At 43.4% G+C, this 14,815-nt stretch overlaps 1 protein-coding gene across 15 annotated transcripts in view; it reads left to right on the plus strand.

Moving 5' to 3' along the window:
- Lrp8 (LDL receptor related protein 8) overlaps window positions 1-11,253 on the plus strand; it is a 68,074-nt gene extending 56,821 nt beyond the window's left edge. For 11 of the 15 annotated variants that reach the window (XM_036177645.1, XM_036177647.1, XM_036177649.1 and 8 more), the window contains 5 exons: window positions 536-760; window positions 2,299-2,367; window positions 6,829-7,001; window positions 7,942-8,118; window positions 10,114-11,253. In XM_036177645.1, coding sequence (XP_036033538.1) covers window positions 536-760; window positions 2,299-2,367; window positions 6,829-7,001; window positions 7,942-8,118; window positions 10,114-10,152 — 683 coding nt within the window. In that variant the 3' untranslated portion in view covers window positions 10,153-11,253. The remainder of the gene's footprint in view (window positions 1-535; window positions 761-2,298; window positions 2,368-6,828; window positions 7,002-7,941; window positions 8,119-10,113) is intronic. The other 4 variants (XM_036177652.1, XM_036177653.1, XM_036177658.1 and 1 more) reach the window with 1 other exon arrangement.
- The last annotated feature ends 3,562 nt before the right edge of the window (window positions 11,254-14,815 follow it).

Consider the following 14,815-nt stretch of genomic DNA (forward strand, 5'->3'; position numbering starts at 1 on the left):
ACAGATGGCTGTGCTTGCCTGTTTCTTAGCTAGACCTAGCACATTGCACAGAAGCCCTTGCAGTACCATTGTAACTAATGGTGGGATAGCACTTCATCCTCATAAACAGGGTTGATTCCCATCTCCACATACAGCCAAGGCCTTTGGCTTAAACATTCAGTCTGTTGCATCATTTATAATGTCCAGGTTCAATTGTTTAATGTGAAGAATGTAAACCTAATGATGTAACTATATATTAGGATAAAATGCGTATAGATTTGTATGACTTCTGCTCCCTCTAGTCTTTTACAGAGGCCTCTTCCACACTTACTTCTACAGCACTGTTTTACTGACTCATCAAATCAAAGTGAAGTGCTAGGATTCAGGATTCAGCTGAAGAGAAGATCATGGCCCATTCAGGGGAATGAGGGAAAGGTTCACAAAAGTGGTATCTGAGCTAAACCCAGAGGATGAGTCCCTCCATGTAATTCATAGCAGCAATAATTTAGGCAACAAACTGCTCTGTCTAAGTGACCTCCCTGGTCTTCCCCTCTAGCACCTCAGTCTACCTCAACTACAACGTTAGCCTCTGCTATGACAAGCACAGTACCTGCCACCACAAGAGCTCCTGGGACAACTGTTCATGACCCTATCTACCAGAACCACAGTACAGAGACACCAAGCTGGACAGCTGCTGTCCCAAACTCAGTTAGTGTCCCCAGGGCTCCCAGCATCAGCCCGTCTACCCTAAGCCCTGCAACCAGCAACCACTCCCAACACTGTAAGGAAATTGCCTCTGTATTTTTTCATGACTCGGGGGAGTCCTGTGGAAGCTAAGATGAAGGTTGGGGGTGGTTATGAAGAGAGATCTTAACAGAACTAAGTAATGCCCACCTCTTAGGAGGAAGCAAGGGAGGGAAAGGCCATTCTGGGATTGAGGAAATTGGGTGTTCATAACTTTCAAAGGGCCTGGAGGCAAATATTCATTCCATCTCTGAGCCTTAGTTTCTTCCCCTAAAAGAAGCAAATAATAAGCTACTCCCTACTTGCTTCTTAAGATGGTCAAGAGAGGCAAAGGAGCCTGGTATGGTGGTGCATGTCTTTAATCTCAGCACACGGGAGACAGAGGCAGGTGCATCTTTGTGAGTTTTAGGCCAGTCTAGTCTATATAGAGAGTTCCAGGCCAGCCAAGGCAACATGGTAAAACCCCTGCCTCAAGAGTGGGTGGGGCAAAAGAGGCATTGTAAATGGAAGTGCCTGCTGCCTAGGTGTATGTTAGTGTTTCATGAGTTCCTGAGGTGGGTGTCAGCAAGTTTGGAAAGCTCTAATCTGAGCTCCCATCAGTCTTGGTGAGCCTCCTAGACAGTAACATCCATAACTCTGATCTGCTTGTGCCTGTTTCCAAACCCTGGGATAAAATCATTAAGCTCACCACCTTTTAAATCATTAGAAGCAGTAATTGTCTCCATTGGAACTGTTGTATCTCATTAACCAGAAAATACCTTTGTAATTACTAGGGGGAATTCATTTTAAAGGCTAAGCCATCCCTCACATTTTTTCCATACATGAGTGGCCCAGAATCCAAGCAACCTGGTGACACCCTTCAGATCAGGGCTGTTTTGCCAGGAGAAGCTGGGTTCTAAGAATGGAGTATTCCCCCTGGTGTTTGCAGAGGAGGTGGAATTCCATTTCCCCTCATCTGGGGCAGAGCTCTGAGCAGTCCCCACAGGCCTCAGGAAGTTGTAGCACATCACAGCAAGAAGACAGCAGTGCTTCCAATTAGTTTGTTTTGATTATTTTTCTCTCTCTTTCCTTCCTTTTTTTTTAGTGTGTGCGTATGCATGCACATGTTCGTGTGTATGTGTGCACATGTGTATGTACACGTAAAGCCAGAGATCAACTTTGAGAGTCTTTTCAATAGTTCTCCATCTCAATTCTTGAAGCAGAATCTCTCATAGAACCTGGAGCTCATTGATTGAGCTAAACTGGCCAGCAAGCTTCAGGTGTCCTCCTGTCTTTCCTCAGTGCTCGTGCTGTGGGCACATGCTGCCATGCCTGGCTTTATACATACTAGGGAGCATCACTCACATCCTTATTCTTGCATGACAAGCACCTAACAAGGGAGCCATCTCTGCAGCCCCCTCCAGTTAGCTTTGTAAGCAGCACAGCCCCCTGATTTAGTAAGACTGAATTATTACATAGTAGCTGGGATCATTTTAGAGTGAGGACAGAAGAGGGTGGATGGTTCTTATAGCTTGAGGATAGTAAGGGCTTGGATTCGCAGTGGCAGAGCATCATTCTGGAAATGGTGTTTTACAGATGGGAATGAAGGCAGCCAGATGGGCTCAACAGTCACTGCTGCTGTCATTGGGATCATCGTGCCCATAGGTGAGTGTGGCCCCAATCACCGGAGGGCAAAGGACTCTTTGCCCAAGCTTTGGGAAAGACAGTAGAGGGTTGAAGAACTGCATGCTTCCTGGTTCAGTTTGGGTTCTCCTGTGGCACACAGTACTCTCCAGCTTCTGGCCCTGTGTGAACATCCAGATGCATCTCCCTGCCCACCTCTTCACACGCCACACCTGCACCATGTGAAGACCAAATAAACGCTCCCTCGGGCCCCAGCTGGTGTCTCTTGCTCACCACTCTCACAAGTTTCTAGCAATGACTGGCACATGTCAGGGGATTCTGCTTGTTAACTCATGAGCCAAACTGCTTGTCATTTCCTGAATACATAATCCTGTCTTGTTTTCTTTCTCTTTGCTTTTCAATAAACGTTTATCAAGCAGCTACCATGTGCCAGCTCTAGTCAGGAAAGGGAAGGGAGTAAAAGGACATGCAAGACATGGTCCTGTCTAAAAGTCTGCGGGCTGGCCAGGCAACTCAGTGGGTAAAAGCCCTGGCCACCAAGGCTGACCACCTGAGTTCTATCCCTGGACGTCACGTGGTGAAGGAAGAGTTGGTTCCTGCAGTCTGTCCTCCAATCTCCACACACCCACCTTGTATGCACTGCCCACCCACCCACCCCCAATACTTAAATAAGCCTCGTTTTAAAAGGCAGCAAGCAGTCTTATCCAAGGGACACATATAACACAGGTAGGGTCATCAGGACATGACAAATTGTAAGAGTAAAGCTCTGTTACTGAGTTGAATGGGAATGCCAAGGAATCACTTGGTCTTGAAGGGAAGAGCACAGGCAAGGTTTCCCACTAGAAATACTCCTTGAGCTGGGTTGGCCGAATGGAAAAGAATCAAGAGCAGCCCAAGTAGTGCAGACAGCCTGAGCAAAGCCAGGAGTTGGGGAGGCATGGAGAGTTAGGGAGATTGAAGCAGGAGTTCAGTATGGCAGAGCAGCCCTGATTAAGACTCTGAACCTGGGGCTGACTCATTTTCTCCCACTCCGATATTCATGCATCCTGTATATACATTCTCTCATGCCTGCCTCATGTCTTAGCAGTATTTTTGAGTTGGATTACCCATTCTTAGGTTTATCTCCTATCTTAAGGTTACTATTGCTGTGATGAAACACTGTGATCAAAGCAACTTGGGGAAGAAAGGGTTTATTTGGCTTATGCTTCCACATCATAGTTCATCACTGAAGGAAGTCAGGGCAGGAACTCAAGCAGGTCAGGATCCTGGAGGCAGGAGCTGATGCAAAGACCATGGAGGGGTGCTGCTTACTGGCTTGCTCCTCATGGCTTGCTCAGCCTGCTTTCTTATAGAACTCAGGACCACCAGCCCAGGGATGGCCCCATACACAATGGGCTGGGCCCTCCCCCATCAATCATTAAGAAAAATGCCCTACAGATTTGCCTACAGCCCAATCTTATAGAGGATTTTTTTTTTTCTGTGACACAGTTTCTCTGTGTATCCCTGGCTGTTCTGGAACTCACTCTGTAGACCAGGCCGGCCTCAAACTCAGAGATGTGCCTGCCTCTGCCTCCCGAGTGCTGGGGCTAAAGGAGTGTGCCACCACCGCCCAGCTAGAGGCATTTTCTTAATCGAGGCTCCCTCCTTTCAGATGACTCTAGCTTGTGTCGAGTTGACATAAAACTAGCCAGCACATCTCCCTTATGGACTTTGTCCTTTTATAAGTCACACACAGTAGATGCTAATGTATAGTGTATATAATGCGCTATCATAGAGGTATGACAGATACACAGGTGTGATATAACAGTATCTTGATGTTCCTGTGGAGTAAATATGGAGTCCCAGAGTGGAAGTGATGGTTCTAGAGAAGATAGAATTTGAATCGGTCTTGAAAGGGCTCAACACAAAAGATGGTGGAAAGACTACTATTCTAGTTTGTTCTGAGTGTTCCTGCCATCTGTGTGTGCTTTCTGCTCGCTGCAACCCTCCCACCCCAGAAAGAATCAATATTTAAATGTCTACTAATCTGAAGGGGAAAAGATGAGTATTATTTCTACAAGAAGTAGAGTTAGGTTTTCATAAGTTTCCTGGCCATTTATTTGCGTAATTCTGTATGAATTGGCTACTCACAGTCTCTTTTTTTTCTTTTGGTTATCTTATTTGTAGAAATACACAATAAATCCTAAAACCATAATATATCAACAAATATTTTCTCCTAGTCTGACACTTGATTTTAAATTTGCTCATAGTATCTTTCATAAATTTATATTTTTAAAGTATGAGATCTGTTAATCTTTTTGTGTGTGTGTGAGTTCTGGATTTTCTGTCTTGCTTAGGAAGGCCCATTTCATTCTGAATTATTAAAATGTCTCCTAATATTTTCTTCTATTTAAATTCTTTTCAGTGTTTGGATATTTATTACTTTAGAGTACAGTGGTAGAGATTTAACTGTTTTCTTTCCTAATTGATATGCCAGTTCTAACTGTGACTGTTTTTAAATGTATGTGTAGAGATTCTCCAAAACCACTGTATTTAGGGACCCATCATTTCCTTCTGACTTGAGGGGTCATTTTTATTGTCAACTCATGTCAATACATGCTAGCCTGTGTGGTCCCCTTCACCTATTATCTGTCTAGACCCATAGACTAGCAATATTTTATGAAATGTGATTCTTGTAAACATTTTCTTAGATGTTCTTATGTGACTTCTCTTCTAAATGAACTTTAGAATAATTGTGCCACTTTGTAAAATGTATGATAGGGTTTTTATTGAACATGCTTCGGTATATACATTTATGTAAGGAGAATTTCCATCTTCACAGTATCAGACTTCCCCATCTAGGACCTGACATCTCGATTTAAGCCTTCACTTCTGTCCTTTAGCAGAACTTGATAGATCAGATCACATTTGCCTACTTCTTGTTAGCTTGTTCCAGGTATTTTGTAACTTTTATTGGGTCATTATAAATGTGCTTATTATTCCACAGCATTTTCTAATTAATTATTTATTTGGGGAATTATGTTTGTTTGTTTGGGTGGGTGTTTTTTTGAGACAGGGTTGCAGAGACTCTGTAAGCCAGACTTGCCTGAACTCACTATGTAGTCCAGACTGTCCTCAAATTCATGATAATTTTCCTGTCTCAGTCTCCTGAGTGCTGGAATTGTAGGTATGAGCCACCACATGTGGTATTCTAATGTGTTACTGCTTACTAAAAAAGAAAGCTCTTGATTTTTAGTATTGATTCTTGATTAACTAAATTATTTCTAAGTCTTTTTACCTGATTCTCTAACACTAAGTTTTCTTCATTGCTATCTTTAATTATGGTATTTTTACTCAAACAGAAACCCCTCTGTAGCATCCTAAATAGTTTCCACTGATATGCTCAAAACCACTACTTACTTTGGTGGGCACAGTCTTGGAAACTCCCTTCCTGTAGGTCACTCAGGGTTCCCTCTGCAGTTCCCACATGGCCGTTGAGTTCTTGCCCATTCCCATCATCTTGATCTAACTCTTTGATTGCATTCCCGCCAGTTCTAGACCTGTCCCTCAAGCTGGAATCAAGCATATGTTCCTTCTTAGGCCTTGGCCCTCAAAATACAGAACACCCTTTCCTTTGTTCTCTCTGGCCAAGGGACAGATTGTGCTGGGCCTTGACTTCGCCATTGGTCCAACAAGGACTAAGCTGCTCAGTATTTTTACCTTGCTCTGAAGTCTTCAACTCAAACCTGTGTTGCCCTCCTATATCCCCTTCTAGAGGCCTCTTCATCTGATGGAGCCTTAGCTTTGGGAAGAATGCAATTTTGAGGAAGAGTGACTCTCTCCCCCTTTTTTGAGGGAGAGTTCCAGAGAATCAGTAGCATTAGGGTACAGGTGTGAGCAAACATTTCTCAGCCATTAAGCATGTGTCACTGAGCACGTCCTCAGTGCTAGGCATGGGTACAGAGAGAGATAAATAAGCACACCCTGGGCTAGAGAGATGGCCCAGTGGTTAAGAGTGGAGTTTACTTCCCACCATCCGTGTCTGCTGGCTCACAACCAACTGTAACACCAGTTATCATATGCCTTTTCTTGGTCTCCACAGGTTCCTGCACACACATGTGCATATGTGTACACTCACACACACACATACATGCACATAAAAATGATAAAAATCAATCTTTTTTTTTTTTTAAGTTAGCACAGCCCTCAAAGGCTCAGTCCAATTGAGAGAACAGATGTTTAGAAAAAAGGAAGACACCTAAGGGAGCAGCAGAGTCTTTCCAGAGCAGTTGGGAAAGACTCAATTCACATTTGAGCTGGATCTCAAAAGATGAAGAATTAATAAAGGGAAGCAGTGATGGGAAGACATTCAAGCAGGAGAAAATGGGCATACAGAAACAGTGCTGGGAAGCAAAGGGTAGCAACGTTGGAGAGGCGGCAAGATCTGTGTTGATGCTGGGCCAGAGATCCTGGTTGTTCAGTGTGCTGTGTCCTTCCCTCCAGTGGTAATAGCCCTGCTGTGTATGAGTGGGTACCTGATCTGGAGAAACTGGAAGCGGAAGAACACCAAGAGCATGAATTTTGACAACCCAGTATACAGGAAAACAACAGAGGAAGAAGATGAAGACGAGCTTCATATCGGGAGGACTGCTCAGATTGGCCACGTCTACCCTGCAGTAAGTATTCCTCAGTAGGAGAGCTCCTTCCCTCCCTTCTGTCCTCTCAGCCTGCCCCTCCCTTCCCCCCTCCCTCCCTCCCTCCCTTGCCCCCTCCCTTTCTTCCTCCCTCCCTTCCTTCCTTTCACATTATCAAGAACCTGCCACGTATCAGGCACTGTTCCGGCTCTGGGAGAACACAGACTTACTGAAGCAGGTGATGGGGTAGCAGAATATCAGGACCACCTTTTACCTAGAGGCTCTTCCTGGCAGTTAAGAAGCCAAATGTCTTTCAGCAGAACGGTAACTGGCTATTTAATCTATACATATATGAATTCCAACAAACTCTGAATGCCAGTTAAATGCCAAACACCACATTAGACATCAAGTGTTCAGAATTAATAAAAGAATGCATTGCTTCCCAAGTAACTCGTGGGGGGGGGGGAGGTTAGAGATGCTAAGTGTCATGTGGAAGTTGAATGATCTACCCTTCTAGGAAGCCTTCCTAGGCTTGCTTTCTTCTCCCACACTCTCCTGGCTGGGCCTCTCCATTCACAAACCATTTACTTTTCCTTAGTGGTTACCTACTAGATCCTGAGTTCTCTGAAAGTAGGATCTGATGTGGTTAGTCTGGCTTCTAACAAATAATGAATGAATGAATGAACGAACGAATGAATGAACGAACGGTATGGAAGTACAGAAAGGGAGCTGCTAGTCTGTCTGGGGAACCGGGGTACATAACGACTCACAGTAACAGATGAACTGTCTTTAAAAATAGTAGTTTTTAGGTAAGGAAGAATGGAAATGACATTCCAGACAGAATCATATGCAAAGGCTTAGAGAGCATGGCCTGTTGGGGAACAAGGATCATGAAGTGGTTTAGAACAGGTGTCACTGTTGTACAGCAGAGTCAGGGGGCTGAGTATGACCTCAAAGGTCATCCAGTCCATCCCCCTGTCAGGCAATCAGCAGCTTTGATCGCCCACTGTGGGCAGAGCCCTGTCTTGGGGAGACCAGAGACATGGAAGACCCAGCCCCTGCCCTCAAGGAGCTTTTTGTCTTGCCGGGGGAACCAAGGTCACAGCTGCACCAACTCCCGAAGAACCCTCTTTCCGAGCGGCCTGTCGTCAAGTGCAAGGTAGGGCAGTGCCACTCTGAGCCTGAGGGGCTGGTGAGCGAGGGCCATAAACCTAGGCAGACACAGCAAATCCTAGCAGGCTTTCTAGATGTGGAGGGCTACAACTGTAAGCTTGATAGCTGGGCAGAGAAGAATGGGCTTGCCACAGACAGAAGAAATGGCATGTGGAATAATGTCACTGAATGTGTGGCAGACAGACTGCTGTTGAAGCAGACTGTTTGTAAAGGAGAGGTATGGACAAAGTTGAACAGTGTTGTGAGGGTTAGCAGATGGCCTTGAAGCTCCTTAACCACGGCCAGTGCAGGCACACAGATTCTTAGAGATCAGAAAAGGCCCAGTACAAGAGGCCTTGAGCTTGGAGGAGATGGCTCTCAGTCCCACTGTTCACAGCCCTGTGGTCTTGCCGACTTACCTTCCCTCGTGAACTGAGAGTGATAATGCAATCTCTCTGCCTCCTGAGGTTATGAAGTTACAAGCATTTTGTAAATTACAAATGGCTCTACACTAAAGGATCATCATTTCCAGAGCAGGAAATGGTGCAGCGAAGTTGCCCCCTGATTACTCTGAGGCCTGTGTGATGAGCTCCTTCCAGTCCAGAGAAACAGAGAAGGCGGAGTAAGCGAACTAGCACGCACATGCTATGTGTCAGACACTGCTTTTGGTGTCCCACACATCTTTTCTCACTTAGTCTGCACTGAACATTACCTTTGAAAAACTGAGAAACAGAATTTTATTAACTTCCTGAGATCGTAGCCAGAAAGTGGCAGAAGCAAGGTTAAACTCCAGGTAGTGTGCACAGAGGCCAGTGTTCTTTCCACTCTGTCCCGGGTACCTGTCCTTGAAGCTCTGAAAATCTGAATTCTCAACCACCTGTCTTCTGTCCTTCTCTCCTGTGGCTCTGCCATCACTTCTGGGGCCTGTCTTTAGCCAAGATAGGCTTGGCGAGAATAAGGGGGGGCTTGACAATACCACTGTTAGTTAAAGCATGACCAAGTATGCATGGAGAAATGAAAAACAACTGAAAATTAACTTGAAAGGCAATGGGGTTTCTTTTTCTTTGTCATATTGTAGCATTCCAGAAATGGAAAATGTTTATTTTATGATGGTTAGATTTAACTAGACTACTCCAGATCTCATCCTTGCTAGGTAGCATGTCAAAACTCTAGATATGTTATTTCATTTGGTTTCTCATATGAAGTAGATCCTAACCTCATCAACAGTTGATGAAAAGGAAGTGAGGCTAACCCCAAATCATAGTGCTCTGAGAGAGGTAATGAAACTAGGATCTATCCAAGGAAGTGCCCAGGAAATGGGGAAAGCAGTGGTCAAGGTTCTGTCAGGATGAGCTATGGAAAGTTAGATGTGTATCCTAGGAAAGAAAGCAGGAGAGGAAAGCGATTCACTTAACTCAAAAAGAAGTTTTGGAGCTTTCCTCTCCAGAACTCTGAGACTAATATAGAACTGGGATCATGAGAAGATATAAATTGACAGCTTTTACATCAGTAAAAGGACAAGGGAGAGAGAGACTGCATGTAGTTACTTATAATGCTTTCCAGTGCTCTTTTGTTACTTAAGAGGGGTGCAGCATGGTACCCACCTAATTGTGATTTGTATTCTGGAGACAGGTGGCTAACTGCCCAAGATTTAACACTTGACAGTTAACGCTCTTTAAGTTCACCCAACTTAAAATCCTGTAAGGAACCTAAATTTAGATCTTTGCTACTCCTTTTTCTGGAAGCCAAAGAAATGATAGAAAAAGCTACACTTCTAGATCTGCACAGACATAGAATCAAACTGTAGTTCAGCCATTTTCTGTGCGATCCACAGTGGTATAATTGAGCCTCATCTCTAAAATAAATATAAGTCTTGTCATTGGCAGTTGAAGACTATGTGAGCTAATCTCTATAAAGTAATACCATGTCTGTACTTCTGTTGATATTTAGTAAAGAATGTCTCTTATAGATCTAATGATGATTTCTTGATCTATTTCCCCAGCGAGTGGCATTAAGTCTTGAAGATGATGGACTGCCCTGAGGACGGGACCACCCACTTCGTGCCTCATGGAGTTCAGTCCTATGCACGACTCTCTCTGGATGGTGTGTGACTGGATGAGTGCCATTTCTACATATGGGTCTGTGTGAGTGTGTATGAATGTGTGTGTGTAACTTTTTTTAAATTTATGTTGCGGAAAGGTAACCACAAAGTTATGATGAACTGCAAACATCCAAAGGATGTGAAAGTTTTTATATGTATAATGTTTTATACACTTTTTAACTGGTTGCACTACCCATGAAGAATTCATGGGACAGCTACTGCTGAGTGACTAACATGATGTATATAACCAAACGGGGGCCAATGGTACAAACTTTACTCATCATTTGAATACTATATTTACAGAGGACATTTGTTCTGATTTGAGGGCTTTTTTAGGTTGGGGGAGCTTGGTTTTTTGTAAATAAAATTATGCTTTGTGGCTATCCATCAACATAAGTATAAAAAGAAAGAACACTTCAACTCCCTTCCTCACTTAGATTATTTATTAACATATTTCAAAAGTAAGGTTAGCTCTATAGATAATTGAGAGAAGTGAGAGTATTTATTTTTGGTATGACTGGCCCACTGCACAGACTCTGTGTTTATGTATGTATGTTTGTATGAAAGAAAAGAAAGAATCTGTAGAGAAGAGGCACACTTATGACTATTGTTCAAATACATAAAAACAAAATTATTTTAAAACATCCCACAAGAGGGGTATCTAGTTTTCAGAGGCACCTTCAGAGACTTCATTCAGAAAATAGATGCCACAGTTTGCACAGACATGTGGTGGGAAAAGGTAGATCTTTTCACCTCCGGCTACTCCTGAGGCCTTGGTGAGCCAGCAAGAGCTTTGCAGCTTGTCCATGGCTATCATGACACCTGCCTAGGCTTTCTGATCTGTGGTTCAGGTCAGTGTACAGATATTACACAGTGCCAGAAGTCCTCATGAGTTCAAGATAGCACAGTTCAGTGAGTCCTCTTAAAGTTCAGCTCTCTGTGAGGACTCAGGTTGACTTTCCTCTGAAGCACCTGAAGGCTGAGCCTCTAGACAGCAGTTCTCAACCTGTGGGTCATGACACCTTTGGGGGCCAGATGACCCTTTCATGGGGGTTACCTAAGACCATTGGGAAACACAGATATTTATATTACAATTCATAACAGTAGCAAAATTACAGTCATGAAGTAATAGCAAAAATAATTTTATGGTTGGGGTCACCACAACATGAGGAACTATATTAAAGGTTCCCAGCATTAGGAAGGTTGAAAACTGCTGCTCTTGAGCTAAGTGAAAACATTTCTAGGATTCCCAAATTTTCTGTAAGAACTGGCTCAGGCACTGAACCTCTGAGTCGCTGTGGATGAGGACAAAGATTTTTGGAATAGGTTCGATTACATCTCTTTTTCTCTATCCCCTTACTTTCTACCATTTTCTTAAGTAGGGGAAACATTTTAAAATAATAAACATGTTTCTTACCATCATATGTTCACATGGATAAAACTAAGTCCATAAAGATTACCACATCCAAAGTTATATTTGGGGGGAAATAACATAGGAGATACAGCATACTGGGCATGTGTCCACACAAGGATTTGTTTTACTGCTTTATAAATAAAAGGAAAACTCTGGGTATTTATATAGCTCTTTCTTATGAACACCACCTTTACTTTTTCTGAGCCTTGGGGTGGGGGTGATGCCATTTTCTGTCTGTGGGATCCACTGTTGGAAAGCCCACAGTCCCAGAAGGAATTCAGTCCCCACTGTCTTTCTCTCCCAAAGTATGGTCTTTCCGTGATTCTGCTCTTCTGCATTCACTCCTGCTAAATGACCAGGGACAAGTACAACATTTGGCTTACGTGGAAGCAGAGGACCTGTATCTACCTTTGACATACCTGGAACTTGACATTTAAAATGTCTCCTGTTCCCACTCCCCAGCTTCCCCCAAATCAGTGAAGCTTGACTGTCTCACCAGCTTGACCCCCTCTGAATTTCCAGACAGGCCATCTGGAGTCCCACCATCCTGTTCCTAGGAGCTTGCTCTATGTTGTTCGTGTTTTCCTAACCTTTGAAGAAATGGCTGTGTATGGAGTGTGGCCTTTCTGTCTGACAACTTCTTTCTGGTATACATGTGCTGATGGTCCTGAGATAGTCACTGAATAAATGCAGCTGACCTCTGACCATTCCAAACAGTCTCAAGAATAGGTGGCCAACTCCTATGGGGATTACTCACTATGTTCCTTCAGGAACGGAAAGAAAAATCAATTTTAACTGAGGAAAACTGTGGAAAGTGAAAGCATCAACATTTACACAAAATGAGCAGCTTTTTAAAAATCTGCCTCCACAGAAACTGAAATAACTAACAGTAGTTAATTCATAGTTTCTGAACTTGTAGTCAGTTCCTGGACTTCAAAATAAGGTTGAAACACACAGTCTAGGATTTCCAAAAGATGAAATTCACAGCTTAGAAGTGCCATATTCCCTGACTATGCTGCAGCCACAGTCCAAAAGCGGAGGCTGTAGCAGCAATCTGCAGCAAACAAACTGACAGATACATGGATAGCAGGAGATAGAAGCAGTCTGGGGAGGAGAGCCACTTCCTCCTAGCATTGAAGACTTTGAGCCTCATTCTGACGTGTATTTCAAATCTGCGGCTGCCCTTTGCTGCTGTGCATATGTATCCATCCAGCCAATAACAGCCAGAAGAACGCTTAGTGATGAATCAAGGGGGCAGACCACTCAACAAACTACTTATTAAAAGAAGCCAGGCCAGACCTTTGGTTCTCCCTTCTCCAGAAGACAACACTGGGCTGCCTGAACAAGTGTGCAGTCAAACCTGCTTCCTCTCCTGTGTCATCTGTCCAATGCATTGATGAAGGCACTACCAGAAATGGCCTTCCTGAGACAAGAAACTAAAACTTTGTTTGCTCTTCAGACACACAGACACACACACAAACACACACACACACACACAACTGAAAAGGCTTCTGACTTCAAGGAGTAAAAATAATGAGATGGGATTTAAATTGATGGCATTTGATACTCTTGAGACCTTCAGTTAATCTTACGTATTCACAACATACTACTCACTGGGTGCTATGTGCTAGGCATTGCAAACACCAAAGGTCAATTAAATGTTCTTCACCTGCTCACTGCAGTAGAAGATACATACATATGGACGGGACACACACACACAAAGGGTAGATTCCACTTAGTATACTGCCAGAGCACAGCAAAGAAGATAGGTCATTTTACCTGAAAAGATGAAAAACTGGGTCTTCATAGAAGTGACCCAAAGGCAAGTCTTAAGACTTGAAAAGTGGTGTTGAGGCTGCTTCTGGCAGAGGGGACACTGAGCTAAGACCGGGCGTGAATCAGCCGTGGGACTTTAAGGAACAGCATGTAGTTCATCGTTCCTGGAATTAAGAACTCAAAGGGAGCTGGCAGAGGAGAAACTGGATGGAAAGACAAGTCCAACACAAGCACTTTATAAAACCACTTCTGATTGAAGCAGACCGACCTTCGGTCGCGCCTTGAGTACAAGGCGTCATGGAAAACGTACTGCCAGCACTTTGAGGGCATGACGTCATTCCACCTCAAGCGTCCCAGAGGCCACAGGGAACGCTGACTGCTTTCTACTTACTTGAGTCAGATTTTTGACACGGTCGGTGGAAACTAACGTAAGGGCAGTGGGGTTTTCAAGAGAAGCACCCTGTGCTGTCAAGCACCTTTTCCATGTCTCAACTGTAAGAAAGAGAACAAGATGATAGAGATACAGAATCCGAGGGTATCCCAGTCAGTACAGTCAGGTGCTACTGGTGCAGGAGAAAACAATTTGAATCCCACAAGAAAACAAAGACCAGCCTGTCTGCCACACACTCACCATTTCACAAAATGTCAGTAAGTTACAGGTTCTAAATATATAATTTCCTTCCTCATAAATGCATGAAGATAGAGTTTCAGGGTCTCCTTACACTATATCTTTAGGGTATTTGGGACTTTTCAAGATATGAAGAATTTAGAAGGTGGAGGAAATTAGAGCTCCAAATTTTCAGTTAATTAAAGGAAGCTTCATTCGGGCTGTGCACCATGTGCACAGTCTTAAGAATCAGCAGGAACAGCATTTGCAAACATTTTGTGTTGTCAAAACTAATTTTAAAAAAGCTACCTGTATAAATATATACACATATATATTTAAAGACAAGGTTTTGATACTTTTTTCTTTTTTCTTTTTTTACAAAAACTACAAGAGAAGACTGTACAAACCACAGACTTTTAATATGGCATTTTCTTCTATACAAGCTGTTAATGTCAGGGTAAGGTACTGGTTTGCAAACTCACACTATCCAAATGGGTTTTCTTGTTTGCTGCCTCACCCTCCAAATTACCATATTTGCTGTAATAGTAGGGCATGTAAAACGTTGGCTCGAACTAGCCATTTCTGCTCTTGTCAAGTCATTCTGAGTTCTGTTAGCTTCTGTACTCAGTGTCTCGGCAATCTAGTGTCTTCCAGAGGCCGAGGGACTGAAGGAGGTGTACTCCATTTCACTAGTTGTACTGACATCGTCTTGGTGAACTGAAAACCAAATGTGGACATTTGTAAAACCAGAACACTGTTTCTAGAGAGATTAAATTCATTTTTTAAAATGTTTTGCTTCATTGTGG

This window comes from Onychomys torridus, chromosome 2 (assembly GCF_903995425.1).
Source record: "Onychomys torridus chromosome 2, mOncTor1.1, whole genome shotgun sequence".
NCBI lineage: Eukaryota > Metazoa > Chordata > Mammalia > Rodentia > Cricetidae > Onychomys > Onychomys torridus.